This window comes from Mobula birostris, chromosome 12 (genome assembly GCF_030028105.1).
Source record: "Mobula birostris isolate sMobBir1 chromosome 12, sMobBir1.hap1, whole genome shotgun sequence".
NCBI classification, from domain to species: Eukaryota; Metazoa; Chordata; class Chondrichthyes; order Myliobatiformes; family Myliobatidae; genus Mobula; species Mobula birostris.
Genome location: NC_092381.1, coordinates 70897040 through 70915380, shown reverse-complemented (window position 1 = coordinate 70915380; position 18341 = coordinate 70897040). Strand labels below are relative to the sequence as shown.

Here is an 18341-nt window from a genome sequence, read left to right as displayed (position 1 = left end):
ATTTTACCCTTTGCTTACTTTTTTCTTTCTGAATGTCCCTTTTTCTCTTTCCTTTAAATTATCTTCTATTTATTTTTCTTACATTTAAGTATATAAATTAGAAGCAGATGTAGACCACCTAGAACCTTGAACCTGCTCCACCATTCAATGAGGTCATGGCTGATCTGTTTGTAACCTCAACACTGCCTTTTATATTACCTCCAATAACCTTTCACTCACATTGCTTGTAAAGAATCTGTCTACTTGTGCCTCAACAATATTTTTCCATTTTCACACAGAATCTTCCAAGAGAAAAAATTTAAACCTCACCTGTGTCATAAATAGGTGACCCCTTATCGTTAGCAGCGATCCATAGTTCTAGAAACTTTTACAAGAAACATTCTCTCCGCCCTGTCAAGACCCCTCAGGATCTCAAGTGTTTATGTGTTTCAGTCGTCTCCTCTAATTCTTCTAAACTCCAGAAAATACAAACCTAACCTGCCTATTTTTTCTCATAAGACAATATTTTGTGATGGATTTGATATTAAATTAACCCCCTTTAACCAATCTCCTTTAGTCTTCAAACCTGCTGGTTAAGGAGAACCAAACTTTGTCCGATCACTCATTACGTTCCCAGATGTTCTTTTTTTTTTGGCTGCACTGTTAATCAGTGTGCAGCTGCAACCAGCAAGACAAAGGAGCTGAACGTAGTAGAAGAGGTTTAATTATTGGGCACATTGTGAGGTACCAACTTCAGCAAACCCAGGCCTGTATCTAAACCACCCAATTCCTCTTAAAGATCCCATTTGACATTTTCACGGCAAAATTCAGAGCGTGGTTTGGAGTATGACTTATTAATTAGTATAAGCAGCAGATGGGCTAAATCAACTTGGACAGATGTAACAGTCAGTTTTGAGACTACTGATTTAAATTAATCCCAAAAGGTTATTAATTTGTCTTTAGTGACATTCCAGAAAGATCATTTTGAGAATAAAATACCCTGTATGTGTGTGATTTAAAACAGCTTAGGTAATGTATGTTTTTGAAAGAGTTGATGAAGCGTACTTCAACAAAAAAGAAATCAGCTCAATCTAATGCTGTTCTAGTACGTGTCAGTGTTGAAAGGTTAAATTAATAGCACAGGAGTTTTTTTTTCATCCCTGAGTTAGTACAGATGTTGAGCTGTAGTGATTTACTGGATGAGCATTGTTGGTCTACACTGTAAGCATTGTAGCATAGCTGCCTTGTTCTTTTCATGGTAATATTTATATTTTTAATACTTTATTGCAGTTCGAAGGCTGTAATAAGGCATTTTCTAGACTAGAAAATCTCAAGATCCACCTGCGGAGCCATACTGGTGAGAAGCCTTACCTTTGTCAACACACCGGCTGCCAGAAGGCTTTCAGCAACTCCAGTGATCGTGCCAAACACCAGCGAACACACCTGGACACAGTAAGCACGATACAGAATGTTTTGCATTATATTTAATTAGTGTTTACTCAGTACTGCACCCTATCAATGCATTGAATTAGCTAATCGAGGCAATCAAGGAGAAACAGTAGGAACATTAAAATTCTGAAATAACCAGTAAAATCAAAATCAGGTTTATTATCACATGAAACTTATTGTTGTGTGGCAGATGTACAGTGCAAAGATATAAAATTACTATAAATTACAAAATAATTAAATAGCACATAAAAAGGAGAGACGGCAGTGTTGACAGGTTCATGGACCATTCAGGGGTCTGGTGGTGGAGGGGAAGAGGCTATGCCTGAATTGTTGAGTGTAGGTCTTCAGACTGCCATACTTTCTCCCTAATGGTTGTAACGAGAAGAGGACATGTCTTGGAGGGTGATGGTCCTTAGTGTTGGTGGGGCCTCCTTGTGGCACCATCTTTTGAAGGTCTCCTGAATGGTGGGGTAGGTTAATCCTGTGATTGAACTGGCTGAGTCTACAGCATCTTACATGGAGCCTCTGTATAAGGCTGTGATGCAACCAGTCAGAATGCTCTTCACCACACATTTACTGAATCTGTAAGAGCCTTCGGTACCATACCAAATCTCCTCAAATTCCTAATGAATTACAGCCATTGGCATGACTTCTTCATGATTGCAACAATGTGTTGTGCCCAGGGTAGTTCCTCCCAAGATTTTTGACACCCGTGAAGTTGAAGCTGCTCACCCTTTCCTCTGCTGACTGCTCAGTGAGGTGGTGTGTGCTCTCCTGACTTCCCCTTCTTGAGTCCACAATTAATTCCTGATCTTGCTGATATTGAATGTGAGGTGGTTGTTGTGACACCATTCAACCAGCTAGCTGATCTACGTCACTTCTGTCTACCTCCTTGTTGCTGTCTGAGATTTTACCAACAGCAGTGGTTTTTACCAACAAAAATGCTGCAAATGCGCAATAGGTTGGTCATGATGTTAAAAGAAATATAAGCAGGTTAACTGTTTACTCCAGAACAGGACAAGTGGAGAGTAAGCGATGATTTGGTCAGCCAGCAAACAGACTACGCTACTACTACTGCATTTCTGAGGATAAATCCGACTCATAACGTCAGCTGGCTTTAATAACTACCTGATGTAGCTTTGGTATGCCCTATCATGTGTATCAAATTTCTTGTCCAATGGAATGAGGTAAACAGAACTGTATCCAATGTGCCTGATTCTATACAGCAGGAAGGAATGGTATACTTCAATAGTGTCTAACAGGAAACTGGGATTCCACAGCCAGTTATTGTCTATCCTTGTATTTAATGGGCTGAAACTGGTAGACCTGTGAGATCCACCCAAACACCGTCTGTGAGCCCATTTAACTGCAGCAGAACCAAGTCATCCTCAAATCTCAGTACAAAAAAATGTTGGCTGCCATGACCAATGAAGATGCAGGCTAGAGGTTTACACTCCAATATTTGTAGAATTGATGTATTTCAGTCGATAAAGAAACTGATATTAGGTGGAGCAACCATTACTTTTAATGCCTGTGAACTGGGAGCAGAACATACATGGAAAATTCCCACTGTGCATTGACAAAGCTGATGAGGGTGTCTGTATGGAGATTTGTGGAAATCCTTATTGGGTTTGGTTCTGACTTCCTGTCTACATCCCAGCCAAATCTTACAATCAAAGTTCCCACTCACTCCAGTGCTTTCCCACTTTGATGTGGATGGTTATCTGTGTCTTTTCCAATTGAAAATCATTAGAAATAAAAATTAGATGGGATCTGCAGCAGGTAACGAGGTTGTTTTACCAGTTTACTAGCCTCTGGTAAAAGAGAATATCACTACTTACTAGCTAGCCTCACACATTTAAGGTGAGTCATTTGAATGAGATGCTGGTGTAGGTGAAACTAAGAGGCACACAATTTTAGTACAGCTGACTTATTCTCCATCTTCTTCTGAAATAAGGAATCTGCTTAGTTTTACGATCAGACCATATCAACTTCCAGAAATCTTTGCTAATGTGCTATATTGTGTCCAGTACAGCAGAGAGAGAGAGACCCGTTTTGAAATTCTAATGGCATAAATAACATTCAGCTATTTAATGACTTTCTTAAGCTGGTTCAGTTTACTTTAAGTCACTGTAGGCTTGTGTAGCAAAGATTGATGGTTCATTACTGGAGTTTCTGCAGCACTGATTAACTGTTTTCTCAGGAGGTTATTTATTGGCGTACTCATCATGCTGAATTTTCAATCCCCCTTTCTGGCACAGGACCACAAAAATAGCTTAGGCAACCTGTGTCCAGTTGTGGTTGTTCCTGATGTTGAAATAGAGCAGCCACTTGAAGATAACACAACACATATTTAAAAATTTAATTCCATGAGGTCCCTGTCCTAACTTTGATTGAACTTGGAGGAAATGCACCCAGTAAAGTTCATGCTTAATTATCATTCAACCATCCATAAATACAGCCAAATGGAACGGCCTTCCTCTGGGGCACAGTACCAACTGTCATACACAGCATAAGGTACATATAGCCCATATATGTACCTTGTACATATAGCACATAGGCGGTTTCAGAGGTGGAGATGAAGCTGGAGCGAGCGTTTCGAAGAGGAGTCGGGGTGGAGAAGTTTTGGTGCCTGTCCACCTAATCTGGGTGCAAGGTTGGATCGCTTTTAGCGCCGAGCTGATTTGGTGAGGACAAGAATGGCTTTGGGCTAGGTGGTGAAGTCTAGGCCCTGTGGCTGGCACGACCCAGTGTTTGGATGATTTAAACACTGGCCCAGATGGACTGGAAAGACCGGAGGTGAGGGTCGGGCTGATTTTCCTTGCTCTCCCGTGATGTTCACTCCTCTCTCCATGGCGCTGAGGCCGTGAGTCTGCTCCCGCTGCTACGCGTTTCGTGTCAGCGAGCTTCGCAGCGGCTTGCCCCACTATATGGTGAATGAGACCGAGGCTTTGGACCATGTCTGGCTGCTCCAGGGATTCGGCTCTATGGACTCAATTTGGTTCAGAATGTTGTTGCTTGCTTCTTTTGTTTGCATTATTTGTGGGTTTTTTTTTCTCATTCACTGTGCATTGGGTTCATTGTATCTTTCATTTTTAAAAATTGTGTTCTTTTGGGTTTCTTGCTTTGTGCCTGCCAGCAAGCAGACAAATCTCAAGGTTGTATAATTTATACATACTTTGATAATAAATGTACTTTGAATCTTTGAAAATTAGATGGCAAATAAACATACACCCACACAAAAAATATATATATATCCCAAGTCCCTGAGTGACATGTCCTGTCTATTGATGGTGCATGGTTGTTATCACAAGAAGAAGCAGTTCTCAGCAGTACACAGACGAATGCATGCATGCACACACACAATCTAGTTTGTCATTTCACCAGTCGAACACTGGAGGGCAGCACCTCTGGCGTATTCTCTACTGGACTGCTGCAACAGGCAAGCTCGCAGCTTGAGGCCTAGTTCTTGCTTCAGCTGAGGCTACGCAGCTGTCTCGCTCACCAATAAACAAGGGGAATGGACTTGCAGCATTTTTACATTATCAGTGTCCAACAGGGTCTTGTGATTGTAAGAGAAACATCAAAGACAATCACTTGCAGTTAGACTGCACACTGCATTCGCGCACTGACTACAACACCTTTCTGTAGCATGCAGTAACACCGTCCACACCAAGTCAAGCTTCTTCACTTCCTGTACCAATGAGCAGCTTGCTGATGGGATAGACCTGTAGTACCTGAAGTTCTTAATGTTATGTTTGTTCTTTAACAAAGACAAACTTGCATGGGTAAAAACGCTAGAACTATTTTATTTTCAAGTTTACAGAATGGCTTCAGCTCAACCACATTTTACTTGGGACCCTCTAGCCCGCCAAGAGCGTGTGTGTGATCCGTTTACCAATGTCACTTCTGGTTCTGGGTGAACCACCCTTGTTGCACACTGGGAACTGAAGTTCTTTATTACATGGACACATAATAACGCATCTTCCCCCTTTAAAGAAAACAGACACAATTGTATGTCCTCATAAACCTGCAAGACACAATAAAGCTTTCCAACAAAGATATTTACATTAACTTGAATTGTAATGAGCAAATACAGTCCCCCATTCACTCATCCACTCTCAAAGCATCTCTGTGGTAGTCCCTTTTGGACTGCTGTTTACTTTCATAGATGTCTTGCTTTCATTTGCTGCATTAATACCAGTGCCCTTTTGAGAACTCTGATCTATGTGTTCATTTCTTCTACATCCTCTGCCAAGATCTTATCTGTTTGTCTCTGTTCTTGTGCTTGCTCTGTAACCATAAATCACTCCATGTTCCTCATAATAGAGCCCTGGACTATATCCATGTAATCAGTGAGTCTTTGCTTAAGTTCCAATTGAGTCTGTCTCGATTCACAGAGCTCCTTCTGTTGGCTGCGTATCATAGATAGCAACTCCTCCTGTTGGTTTGTGTTGAACTGTTGCTGTTGTTATGACCCTGGGTCTTTTGTGGGCTCCCAAACTTACTTTTTATTTTTTCTCTTTAACTTTGGTGAGGATTGTGGAGATAGTTTTGATTTCCAGTTTTTAATTGAAAGTTGATGAGAATGAGAACCAATGCTGCATGATGTGGAAGTAAGACCGATGACTTTTTCATCATGATCACTCTGTTCAATACTGGCATCCTGACTGTCATGCTGGTGTAGCTGGTACAGATGTCTATGGAAAGTGGAGTTCTTGTGCTTCTCTTGCATAACCTTTCTGGAGCTCTCATGGATGCTGTTTCGAGTTTCTCGAGTTACATCAGGTAAGCATCCGAGCTCCTCAAAGACATCTGGGTGCTTTTTATTGAGTGCTACCTGGTCACCTTTGGTCTGTAAAGGCACTACAAAAACCCTTTCCGCTATGTTGAGCCTTTCACGTGCACTCAGATCCAATACAGTACTGGTTGTACTCACTTTTCAGCAAACTGTAGCTGTGCCTTTAGGTGCTGCCCTTTGTGTTTGAAGGTCACGATACAGACTCTTTTTACTGGAACATTCTCTCCAGTTTAGTCTGTCACTTTTAACTTCACTGGGTAAATCTTGTTGTTTACTTTGAGAGTCTTGTAATCATCCATGGATAACAGATTCACCTGGGCCCTGGTGTCAAGCTCAAATGGAATTACTGTCTCATTCATAGTCATTGGAACGATCCAAAAAGAAGCGGAGAGCTTTGAGACCTTCCTGATGGGGGATGGAAGTATATAGGGACTAGACATCCATGGTGAAAATATAGTGGTGGGGGCCAGGGAACTTAAAATCATCGAAACGTTTAAGAGCGTGAGAAGTGTCACGAACATAGGGTAGGAAGGGATTGAACAAGGGGATCTGCATACCTCAACACGGTCTCGTTTCTGCATACCTGGACACAGTCTCGTTTCTGCATACCTTGACACGGTTTTATCCCCCCGCTTCTTTTTGGATTCCAGACCTAATCAGTTCCCCTCTACCACCACTCTGCTCCGTCTAGCGGAATTAGTCCTTACTCTTAATAATTTCTCCTTTGGCTCCTCCCACTTCCTCCAACCTAAAGGTGTAGCTATGGGCACCCGTATGGGTCCTAGCTATGCCTGCCTTTTTGTTGGCTTTGTGGAACAATCTATGTTCCAAACCTATTCTGGTATCTGTCCCCAACTCTTCCTTCGCTGCATCGACAACTGCATTGGTGCTGCTTCCTGCACGCATGCTGAGCTCATTGACTTCATTAACTTTGCCTCCAACTTTCACCCTGCTCTCAAGTTTACCGGGTCCATTTCCGATACCTCCCTCCCCTTTCTAGAGCTTTCTGTCTCTATCTCTGGAGACAGCTTATCTACTGATGTCTACTATAAGCCTACTGACTCTCACGGCTATCTGGACTATTCCTCTTCTCACCCTGTCTCTTGCAAAATTGCCATCCCCTTCTCGCAATTCCTCCGTCTCCACCGCATCTGCTCTCAGGATGAGGCTTTTCATTCCAGGACGAGGGAGATGTCCTCCTTTTTTAAAGAAAGGTGCTTCCCTTCCTCCACCATCAACTCTGCTCTCAAACGCATCTCCCCCATTTCACGCACATCTGCACTCCCTCCATCCTCCCGCCACCCCACTAGGAATAGGGTTCCCCTGGTCCTCACCTACCACCCCACCAGCCTCCGGGTCCAACATATTATTCTCCGTAACTTCCGCCACCTCCAACGGGATCCCACCACTAAGCACATCTTTCCCTCCCCCCCCCTCCCGAGTTTCCACAGGGATTGCTCCCTATGCGACTCCCTTGTCCATTCGTGCCCCCCATCCCTCCCCACTGATCTCCCTCCTGGCACTTATCCTTGTAAGCGGAACAAGTGCTACACATGCCCTTACACTTCCTCCCTTACCACCATTCAGGGCCCCAAACAGTCCTTCCAGATGAGGCAACACTTCACCTGTGAGTTGGCTGGGGTGATATACTGCGTCCGGTTCTCCCAATGTGGCCTTTTATATATTGGCGAGACCCGACGCAGACTGGGAGACCGCTTTGCTGAACATCTACGCTCTGTCCGCCAGAGAAAGCAGGATCTCCCAGTGGCCACACATTTTAATTCCACATCCCATTCCCATTCTGAAATGTCTATCCACGGCCTCCTCTACTGTCAAGATGAAGCCACACTCAGGTTGGAGGAACAACACCTTATATTCCGTCTGGGTAGCCTCCAACCTGATGGCATGAACATTGACTTCTCTAACTTCTGCTAGGCCCCACCTCCCCCTCGTACCCCATCTGTTACTTATTTTTATGCACACATTCTTTCTCTCACTCTCCTTTTTCTCCCTCTGTCCCTCTGAATATACCTCTTGCCCATCCTCTGGGTCCCCCCCCCCCCTTGGCTTTCTTCCCGGACCTACTGTCCCATGATCCTCTCGTATCCCTTTTTGCCTATCACCTGTCCAGCTCTTGGCTCTATCCCTCCCCCTCCTGTCTTCTCCTATCATTTTGGATCTCCCCCTTCCCCTCCAACTTTCAAATCCCTTACTCACTCTTCTTTCAGTTAGTCCTGACGAAGGGTCTCGGCCCGAAACGTCGACTGCACCTCTTCCTAGAGATGCTGCCTGGCCTGCTGCGTTCACCAGCAACTTTGATGTGTGTTGCTTGAATTTCCAGCATCTGCAGAATTCCTCGTGTTTGTAGATGTGGATGGACTTAGGTTATCCATAACAGAATTTTTCGGGCTTCTCCCACCTGAATCTCTTGGTAAGCTTTGAGAATGCATGCTCTCTTGCCAGCAGCTTCTCTCTGTCTGAACCTTGCATCTCTTTCTTAATTGCTTGCGGTATTCAGCTACGCTTCATACTTAGACCTCACGCTGACTTCGGACACCATGTTCTGTTTGTTCTTTAACAAAGGCAAACTTGTGTGGGTAAAAATGCTCGAACTATTTTATTTACAGATTTACAGAATGACTCCAGCTCAACCACATTTTACTCGGGACCTTCTGGCCCTCCAAGAACATGCGTGTGACCCGTTCATCAACGTCGCTTCCATTTTTGAGTGAACCGCCCTCACTGCGCACAGGGAACTGAGGTTCCTTTTTATGTAAACACATCATATCACACTTAATGCCCAGCATTGTCCTGTGATCGTAAAAAAGATGTTTAAAAAAAAAACACAAAAAATCTTTAGTTGGCGCCCGAGAGGCAATCCAGATGCGCTGCCATCATCCTGGAGTAAAAATAAACGAAAACTCAGTAAAAGAGGAGGTTAAAACCAGACATTTGTTATTATTGTACAAACAGAAGGACTGGATGTGCTCCTCCATATTTTCCAAAACTATTCAGGACCAGAGTTACCAATAAAGGTTTTAGTGCATCTCACAATGAAAATTAGGTAGGCTTCATAGCACTCTAGTTTGGAACAGCTGGTTGCCTTGGGCAGTCAATCTTCAACCACACCCAGGTGTTGTGTCATTAAATAGCTATGGTGAAGAGAAATTTAGTTCATTCTGTAAACCTCTTAACTTGACTGAATTAATACAAATCAAAAATAAATTACAGAAATTGTTCATTATCAGTAATATCAATAGGAGCATCAATATTTTTGTAAAGTAGATTCTTTTTAAGAAAGGATATACTGGCACTTGTGGCACTACAATAGAGACTCACTAGGCCCATTCCTGGGATGAAAGGGTTGTCCTATCAGTAGCAGCTAAAACAAATTATCTGTGTTCTTTGGAGTTTAGAAGAATGATCTTACTAGAACACTTAAGATGCTTGTAAAACACACAAAATGCTGGAAGAACTCAGCAGGCCAGGCAGCATCTATGGAAAATTAAACAGTGGCTGTTTCGGGCCGAGACCCTTCATCAGGATGCTTAGTGGTCATGTTGATGTTGAGTTATTTCCACTAGTGGGAGAATATGGAATGAAGGGACAGAGTTACTAGGTTAGTAGGTAGTCATTTCAAGCTGACTTGCATAGGAATTCTTGCAGAATTTGGTGACGCTTTGGAGCTCTTTACCTTGGTCTGTAGAGGCTACATCATTGGAGATTTTTAACATGGAAGTAGATATATTTTTGAAAGATTAGAGAATTGCAAGATATGGAGGTCTGACACAGAGGAGGTAAAGGCAGGGAAGATCATTCATGACTGTATAGAATGGCTACAAACAGCTGAGTGGCCTACTCCTGATTCCAGATTGTTTAATGTCATTTGCAGTACATAAGCGTAAGGGAGGATGAAATAATTGTTACTCTGGATCTGATGCATCACAAAAATCACAATAAGTTAAATAACGTGATAATATAAAAAAATCAATGGATATAAATACATAATATAGTTTATATACATAGATTGATTATATGCCGATAAGGTTCTGATGTTCTTAGGTTCTTACCAATACAATTGCCACAGAAATTTTTTCAAGAGTTAAATAAATGTGTGAGAAAATTTCTTCGGAAAGGTAAAATGTCAAGAATATCATTGGAAAAATTGACATGTAAATTTGGGTTAGGAGGGTTACAACTTCCAAACTTTAAAAACTATTATAAAGCAAATCAACTTAGATTTATTGCATCTTTCTTCGATGATTGAAAACCAGCATGGATTAAAATAGAACTAGACAAGATAGGAGAAAATAGACCTGAAGATTTTATATATAAATGGGAATCTAAATCGATACGGGAAAAGGAAGAATCTCCTATATTAACACATTTGATTGATCTATGGAATAAGATAAATGTTGATAATGAAACACAGAAATCTCTATTAGCAAGGAGACCTTTGTTCCAAAACAGACTTATTCCTTTTACAATGGACAATCAACTTTTATATAATTGGTACCAAAAAGGGATTAAATTTATAGGAGATTGTTTTGAATGGGGTATGTTGATGTCATTTGATTTTTTTCATATGTTTGAGTGGCTTTCTTTAGTAGTGTTAATTATTTGAAAGCTTGGTATTCATCTCTTTTGGTGAATGTACATGTCATGCTCTTAGTTTACGCTCATGGTGTTGGATTGAGGCAGGCTGTCCAAAAAGGACAGACACCTGATCAGTGATACAAATTATTTAACAAATAAATTTACAGTTAGCTTTATTTTTCTCTTGAGAGAGTTTGCCAAAATATAGTCCCCAATAGCTACTGATCCTTCCAGAACTATCTTTAATATAGGGAAGGAACAAGGACTTGCTGCACCATTTCTAATGGTACAGTAGCCAAGCTAACCTTATCTGGGCACAGACATGGACAGCAACACTTATCCCATTTGGAAGCATGGAGCTGTGCTCAACCCAAGAGCTGAAGTGAAAACTGAATGAAAGGTTTGCCAGCAAGACTGTGATGGTTTACATTTTGAGCCAGGTAATCTTGAAAACATATGTTTAGGATTGTCAGAGGAATTCTAATTAAATAAGGTAAAACAGATGCTGAATCTGTTTGAATTTATGAAACTTTCGTCATGGGATACAGAATAGGTTGCTCTGTCTTTCTGTTATATGACTCAAATATTGATGTACTGTATGTGATGTCTAAGCATAAAACTTAATTCTTTTCTTCTTTGTGCTTTCCTTCCTTTGCCAAGGAATCTCTACCTTCAGAGCTCAGGTACCACTCATTCAATCAATTCAGTCGATGATGGTCAAGACAAATTTCAATTGCAATGTTTTTTTTCGTCTATCACATGAGCAATAATTTGACAGAGATTGCTCAGCTGCATAAAACCTAACTGATTCAGTTCATTGAAATTATCAGTTGTCAATGATTTGAGATTTATCTGCTCTGCCATATTATTGTCCATGAAATAAAGGCAGCATTTGAACTCCCATAAGCTATTATTTATACATGTCTGTGAAGTTTATGCATCTTATGACCATGCCATAGATTTAAACGTGGCAGCTTAAGTAAACTTGTAAACCTGCTATGCTCTTGGGTGTGTTACACAAAGAATACCAGATCAAGATCTACTGCCAGCTGTTGCAGGGCATTTTGTCCAGAGACACTGATTCCTATAGCAGTGCCATGTGGCTACTGTGCCAAAGGAGTAAGATGGTCAGGTAAAGTTTAAAGCATTCCTAACAATTTATTCATTCTGTATTATGGGATTACCTATTGGAATGACTTTGCATACTTATCCAAAAGTGCTTTAGCAATTACATCCAACAATATACATAGTACCAAGTTAAAGGTTACACACGGCAACTAATCTTGAAACAAAAACATTGCTTGCATGTAACCCTGTAAAGTGCAGCATTTAAAATATGGCCTTTGATAAATTATTGCTATGAAACGTTCTTTGTTTGCAGTTTCTTAATAGGTTTACTTTGAGTACCGGTAATAATTATCAACAACTACAGTTGTGAAAACTATTTTCAGCCTTTTGAATCAAATCCAGGAGTAAGGCTATCATCTGACACCCCTGGTCAGCTGCCAGAGCTGAGCTGTTCGAGTGAAGTGTCTTAAAAAGAAGAATTTCTACTTTTAGTAACTGCATTCCAGTTGAAAAGTGCTCATGCACAGGAACTAATAATTCACTATTCCATAGCAGAAGGAATCACATGGTATATAGTCAGGATAGAATTGTCTTAATGAGACTCAGCAGCGATTGTGAAGTGTAAAACTTCTTTCTCTCTCAAACATTTACAGAAACCATATGCTTGTCAGATCCCAGGGTGCACAAAGCGCTACACTGATCCAAGCTCATTGAGGAAGCATGTCAAAGCACACTCTGCCAAACAGCAACAGGTGCGTAAGAAGGTAAGAAATAATCATAGATAATCCAGTATGTGTCATGTACTGGACAATCACATGTTTTTGGGAAATACAGGTATTCATTTTCACATCACATTTTTGGGGAAATATTTATTTGTTTTAGAAAGATTATATTTTCTTTTCTCACATTTTTTTTCAATGGAGAATGTTGAACATGTCACAATTGGGAAAAAAAAGACAAATTAAACTAGAAGTCGTGGTCATGAAGGCCAGCCTAGGTTTTAGAAGCCAGCTATGAAGAAGAATGAAAGACTCAAGGGCTGAAGACGTCCATTATTTTTGCATCCTTGAAAAGTGTGATTCAGAACATGATTAGTCTTGAAGAAGCGTGTCAAGAAATATTTGTTGAAACTATATTGATATAATATGGGAAGTTTGTGCTTATTCTTCCACTACAAGAAATTTTCTCTTTTATAGCAGTTAATATCAACTCTCAGAAATTTCAAGGAAGTATTGAAACAAACATACTTCTTTCAGGCTCAGTGGGAAAAAGTGAAACTGAAATTGCTGGAAAAACACAGCATGTTTGAGTATCACTGATAAAGTGAGCCAATTTTGCTCAACACTTTATCAAGAAGGAAATGAAAACAATGCCTCACCTTATCAGAAATATTCTCTTTGACCTACCCCTCTCTCCCCACTCTTTCTGCAACTTAAAACCAACTTATTTTCTTTCTTCATGAACCTGAAATGTTAAATCTGTTTCTCTTTCTACAGAAACTGCCTGACCTAGGAAAGCCAGCTACTAATCAGAAATAGCCAGCATGGCTTTGTCAATGACAAATCCTGTCTGATGAACAGATTAAAATTTCTGAAGAAATAACAAAATGTATTGATGAGGGCAGCACAATAGATGTAGTTTACAAGGACTTTGACAAGGACTCACGTGGGAGACTGGTCCAAAAGGTTAGGGATCAAGGACAAGTTAATAAATTGGATCCAAAATTGGTTTTACCATAAGAATCAGACTATGATAATAGAGGGTTGCTTTTGTAAATAGATGTCTGTGACTTGTGGTATTTCACAGAGATCAGTGTGGAGACCTTTGTTGTTTGTAATAGACATGAATGATTTGGATGTGGTTGTAAGATTAGATTAGATTCAACTTTATTGTCATTGTGCCGAGTACAGATACAAAGGCCAATGAAATGCATTTAGCATCTGACCAGAAATGCAAAGAATAGTGTTATTTACAAAATAACTGTGAATAAAAAAAGTGCTACAGCACACAAATATAGAAGTACTGAGACAGTACAGTATGGATGCAATAATGCTTAGTGCTGTGATGAAAGGTTCAGCAGTGTCACAGCCTTGGAAGAAGCTCTTCCTGTGCCTGCTGGTACGGGAGCGGAGGCTCCTGTAGTGCCTACCGGATGGGAGTAGAGTAAAAAGTCCGTGGTTAGGGTGAGATGCATCCCTGATAATGCTTTTCGCCCTGCCCAGGCAGCGTTTATGGTAGATGTTCTCAATGGTGGGCAATTGGGTGCCGATAATCCGCTGGGCAGTCCTCACCACCCGCTGGAGTGCTTTGCGGTCTGATACAGGACAATTGCCATACCACACTGAGATGCAGTTGGTGAGTATGCTGTCAATGGCACAGCGGAAAAAGTCCGTCAGTATCCTGGGACAGAGGTGAGCTTTCTTCATGCTCCGCAGGAAATAAAGGCACTGTTGCGCCTTTTTAATCAGGATGGAGGAGTTCAGGGACCAGGTGAGATTCTCAGAAATGTGGACACCAAGGAATTTGAAGCTTGATACACGCTCCACTACAGCTCCGTTGATGTAGATGGGGACGTGAGTATGGCTGCTAGCATGCCTGAAGTCCACAATGATCTCCTTGGTCTTCTGGGTGTTAAGGGCCAGATTGTTGTCAGCATGCTACGCAGCCACGTGCTGAACCTTGTCCTTGTAGGCCGTCTCGTCATCCCCTCTGATCAGACCAACCACCGTGGTGTTGTCTGCGAACTTGATTATGGAGTTAGAACCATGTACAGGAAAGCAGTCATAGGTGAAAAGGGAGTACAGAAGAGGGCTCAGCACACAGCCTTGAGGCACGCTGGTGTTCAGGGTGAGAGTGGAGGAGGAGAAGTTGTCTAACTTAACTGATTGGGGTCTGTTAGTTAGAAAGTCCAAGGTCCAACTGCAGAGGGATACGCTGATACCAAGCTGGCGAAGTTTGGCGATCAGCTTGGAGGGGATCGCAGTATTGAATGCCGAACTAAAGTCAATGAACAGCATTCTGACATAAGAGTTGGGGCTGTCCAGGTGGGTCAGGGCAGAGTGAAGTGCCGTGGAGATGGCATCCTCTGCTGACCTGTTGGTGCGATAGGCAAATTGATGGGGGTCCAAGCTAGAGGGTAGACAGGATTTCAGATGTGATGGAACCAGTCTCTCAAAGCACTTTGCAACGATGGGGGTGAGTGCAACTGGGCGGAAGTCATTCAGGCCAGTGGCAGTGGAATGATTCAGCACTGGCACGATGGTGGCGATCTTGAACCTTGTGGGGACAACTGCCTGGGCCAGGGACAGATTAAAAATGTCTGTGAAGACCCCGGCCAACTGCCCTGCACAGACTCTGAGCACACAGCCAGGTATTCCATCCGGATCAGCTGCCTTCCATACATTCATCCTGCTCAGGGTGGCGTAAACATCGGAGGTGGAAAGTGAGAGAGGCGGTTCACCAGGTGGGAGATCTGCTTTGAGGGTGATCTCCTTGTTCTCTCGGTCAAAGTGAATGTAGAAGTAATTGAGCTTATCAGGGAGGGAAGCAGAGCTGGAAGGGGGCACAGTACTAGGAGGTTTGAGGTCTGTAATGACCTGTATGCCATGCCACATGCGCTGGGGGTCTGAGGAGTTGAAATGCTCCTCGATTCTCTGTTTGTATATGTGTTTAGCCTGAGAGATTCCTCTCCTCAGTTTGGCCCTGGCTGAGCTGTAAGCCTCCCGGTCTCCAGACCTGAAGGCTGAATCTCTGGCTTTGAGCAGGAGGCGAACTTCTCCGTTCATCCATAGTTCCTGATTGGGGAAAACTTTTATTTGTCTTTGTGATGTCACTCTATCTACACACTTGTTGATGTGCTCAAGGACAGGTGAGAAGCATGATAGGTAAGTTCTCAGATGACACAATGATTGGTGGAGTTGTTGATGGTGTGGTGTGTGATATTGATGTATTGAGAAATGGCAGATGAAGTTTGATCCAGATAAATGTGAGGTGATTTTTTTTTTGAATACCAATGAGTAGGACATACACCATGAATGGTAACGACCTAGAGAGCATCAGTGGGGCCTTGGTGTACACTTTCAAAGATAATTGAGGTTGACAGTTCAGGTAGAGAATGGAGTGAAGAAGGCAAGTGCAATAGACATTGAATGCAAAAGCAGAGATGTTATACTAAAACTGTAAAAAATTATTGGTTAGACCTCAAAAGCAGTACTACATACAGTTTCAAAACATACAAGATATGATAACAAGTGAAGGCCCAAAGGACATTCACCAGGATTTTACCTGGGATAGTGCGTTTCAATAATGAAGAGGCTGGGTTTGTTTATCCTGCAACAGAGGAGGGTAAGAGGTGACATCATTGAAATATATAAAGTTATGAGCGGCATAGATAGGGAAGACTGCAGGAAGCTATTTCCCAAATCAGAGCTAAATAAAAATAGAGGACATAGATTTGGTGTAAGTTGTGGGGGATTTAGAGAAGATCTGTGAATTGCAATTACCTGGAAGCAGAATCACTGAAAACAATTTGACAAATGCTGAGATGTGCAGTTGAATTGTCTGGCATAGAAGACAATGAGCCAAGTGCTGGAAGATAGAGTGAATACAAATGGATAACCACTGGCCAGCATTGATGTGATGGGCTGAATGCTCTGTTTCCATGCTATATAATTCAGTGGCTCCATGATCTGCTGACTGTCTCCAGGTTTTCTGACTTTTATTTCAAATTCTTGATTCTCAGGAAGAAAATAAATCACTTGTTAAGAAACAGAATTTATCATTAATCCATAAATGCTGATTTACAGTAAGCTCTAAACTGGGCAGTCTGATTTTAATGAGGATGCACAAAACAAACATAAAGCTTTTGTTTGCCTTAGGAAAAAATCCAGTGCTTGATTGTGTTATAGTAAGTGATACCTGTAAAATTACTTCGTGTGCAATTTTTCAGATACTTAAGGCACTAATTCATGAAATTTACTGTCATTATGCTCATAAAATAAGCAAAACAAGTTCTGCTTTCTATTTTAAGACTTTCATGAAATAATGAGCTAATAATATCATGGTATGTGTCTAATACATTAAATTACATTGGAATATCTGTTTACATATTAACAGGCATTGAATCCTGAAGCTTACACTGTCTTTGAGGTGCTTACAGTGTGCCCAAAAAAGCACTTGACTAGTTGCATAAGTCATACGCTGTCAAGATCCTAGTTGGCATTTATGAGACTAACCTGTACTTTCTGGCTTAGGTGACTGTGGCTCCACTAGACAATGGTGAAGCCCATGAATAGATGGGAAGCAAAAATAGAACAGAGTGTAAAATCAATGTCTGTCTAGGTACCATATCCGATGCTGCGTTGGTGACCATGGTTTTCCATATAGATCTATCCCCCGTTATTTGGATGACTTCCATTTCCTTGATGTGTGGCTATGCTTTTGATGTACATAAGCCGAGATCTTCCTCTAGGTTTACTCCCCTCGATCTTTCCAGAGAGTATGAGTTTTTCTAGCTCATCTTTCCGCATGATGTGTCCTAGGAATCTGAGTTGTCTTTCTCTTATTGTTGGTAAGAGTGATCGAACTGCTTGGGCTCTTCTGAGAACTTCTTCATTTGATGTGTGTGTGGTCCATGATATTTTTAACATTCTCCTGTAGAACCATAATTCAGCTGCTTCTAGTCTCTTTTCCATTGCTGGGGAAATGGTCCAGCATTCACTTCCATAAGTCAGGATAGAATAAATGTAGCACTGCAGTATTCTGTTTTTAGTGTGCGTGCTCATCTTTCTGTCTGTTAATATGGTCTTCATTTTTTGGTAAGCTTCTTTCACCATTGCTATTCTGTATTTAATATCTGTGTCGCACCTGCCATTACTTGTTATTAGGCTGCCAAGATATCTGAGTTTGTTGACTTGTTTGATGTTTGTATTTCCAATCTTGATCACACATTGTGGGATGTTTGTCTTTCTGGAGATGACCATGCTTTCTGTCTTCCTGGTGTTGATTGAGAGGCCTCTGCGATCACTTTCTGCTGCCACTATAGTGAGTAGTTCTTGAAGTTTTGTGTCTGAGTCAGCTATTAGTACGATGTCATCAGCATATCTGTTGTTATTTATATTATGGCCTCCAATTGTGAATCCTTTGCTGTCTTTGATATTTCTCAAGATATTTTCACTATACAGGTTGAGTAAGTCCGGTAAAAAGACACAACCTTGCCTGACTTCTCTCATGATGTTCACATACTCACTCACTTCTCCTATTATTCTGATGGATGCTGTCTGATCCCCATATAAGTTTCTTAAGAAACGTATATCTTTCCCATCTATGTCAAGATGGTTCCTGCTTCTCAGACGCTGAGCAGTAGATCCTTTTAATAGGACAATGGTCAGGGCCACCCATCTTGTAAAGACACTGCATCGGAAGCAAGCAAGGGGAAGCTGCTTGTATT

At 41.5% G+C, this 18341-nt stretch overlaps 1 protein-coding gene across 5 annotated transcripts in view; it reads left to right on the top strand.

Annotated features, from left to right (window-relative positions):
- Positions 1-18341, top strand: part of glis1a (GLIS family zinc finger 1a) — a 379333-nt gene that overhangs the window by 249459 nt on the left and 111533 nt on the right. For all 5 annotated transcript variants that reach the window (XM_072274051.1, XM_072274052.1, XM_072274053.1 and 2 more), the window contains 2 exons: positions 1270-1431; positions 12547-12657. In XM_072274051.1, the coding sequence (XP_072130152.1) occupies positions 1270-1431; positions 12547-12657 (273 nt within the window). The remainder of the gene's footprint in view (positions 1-1269; positions 1432-12546; positions 12658-18341) is intronic.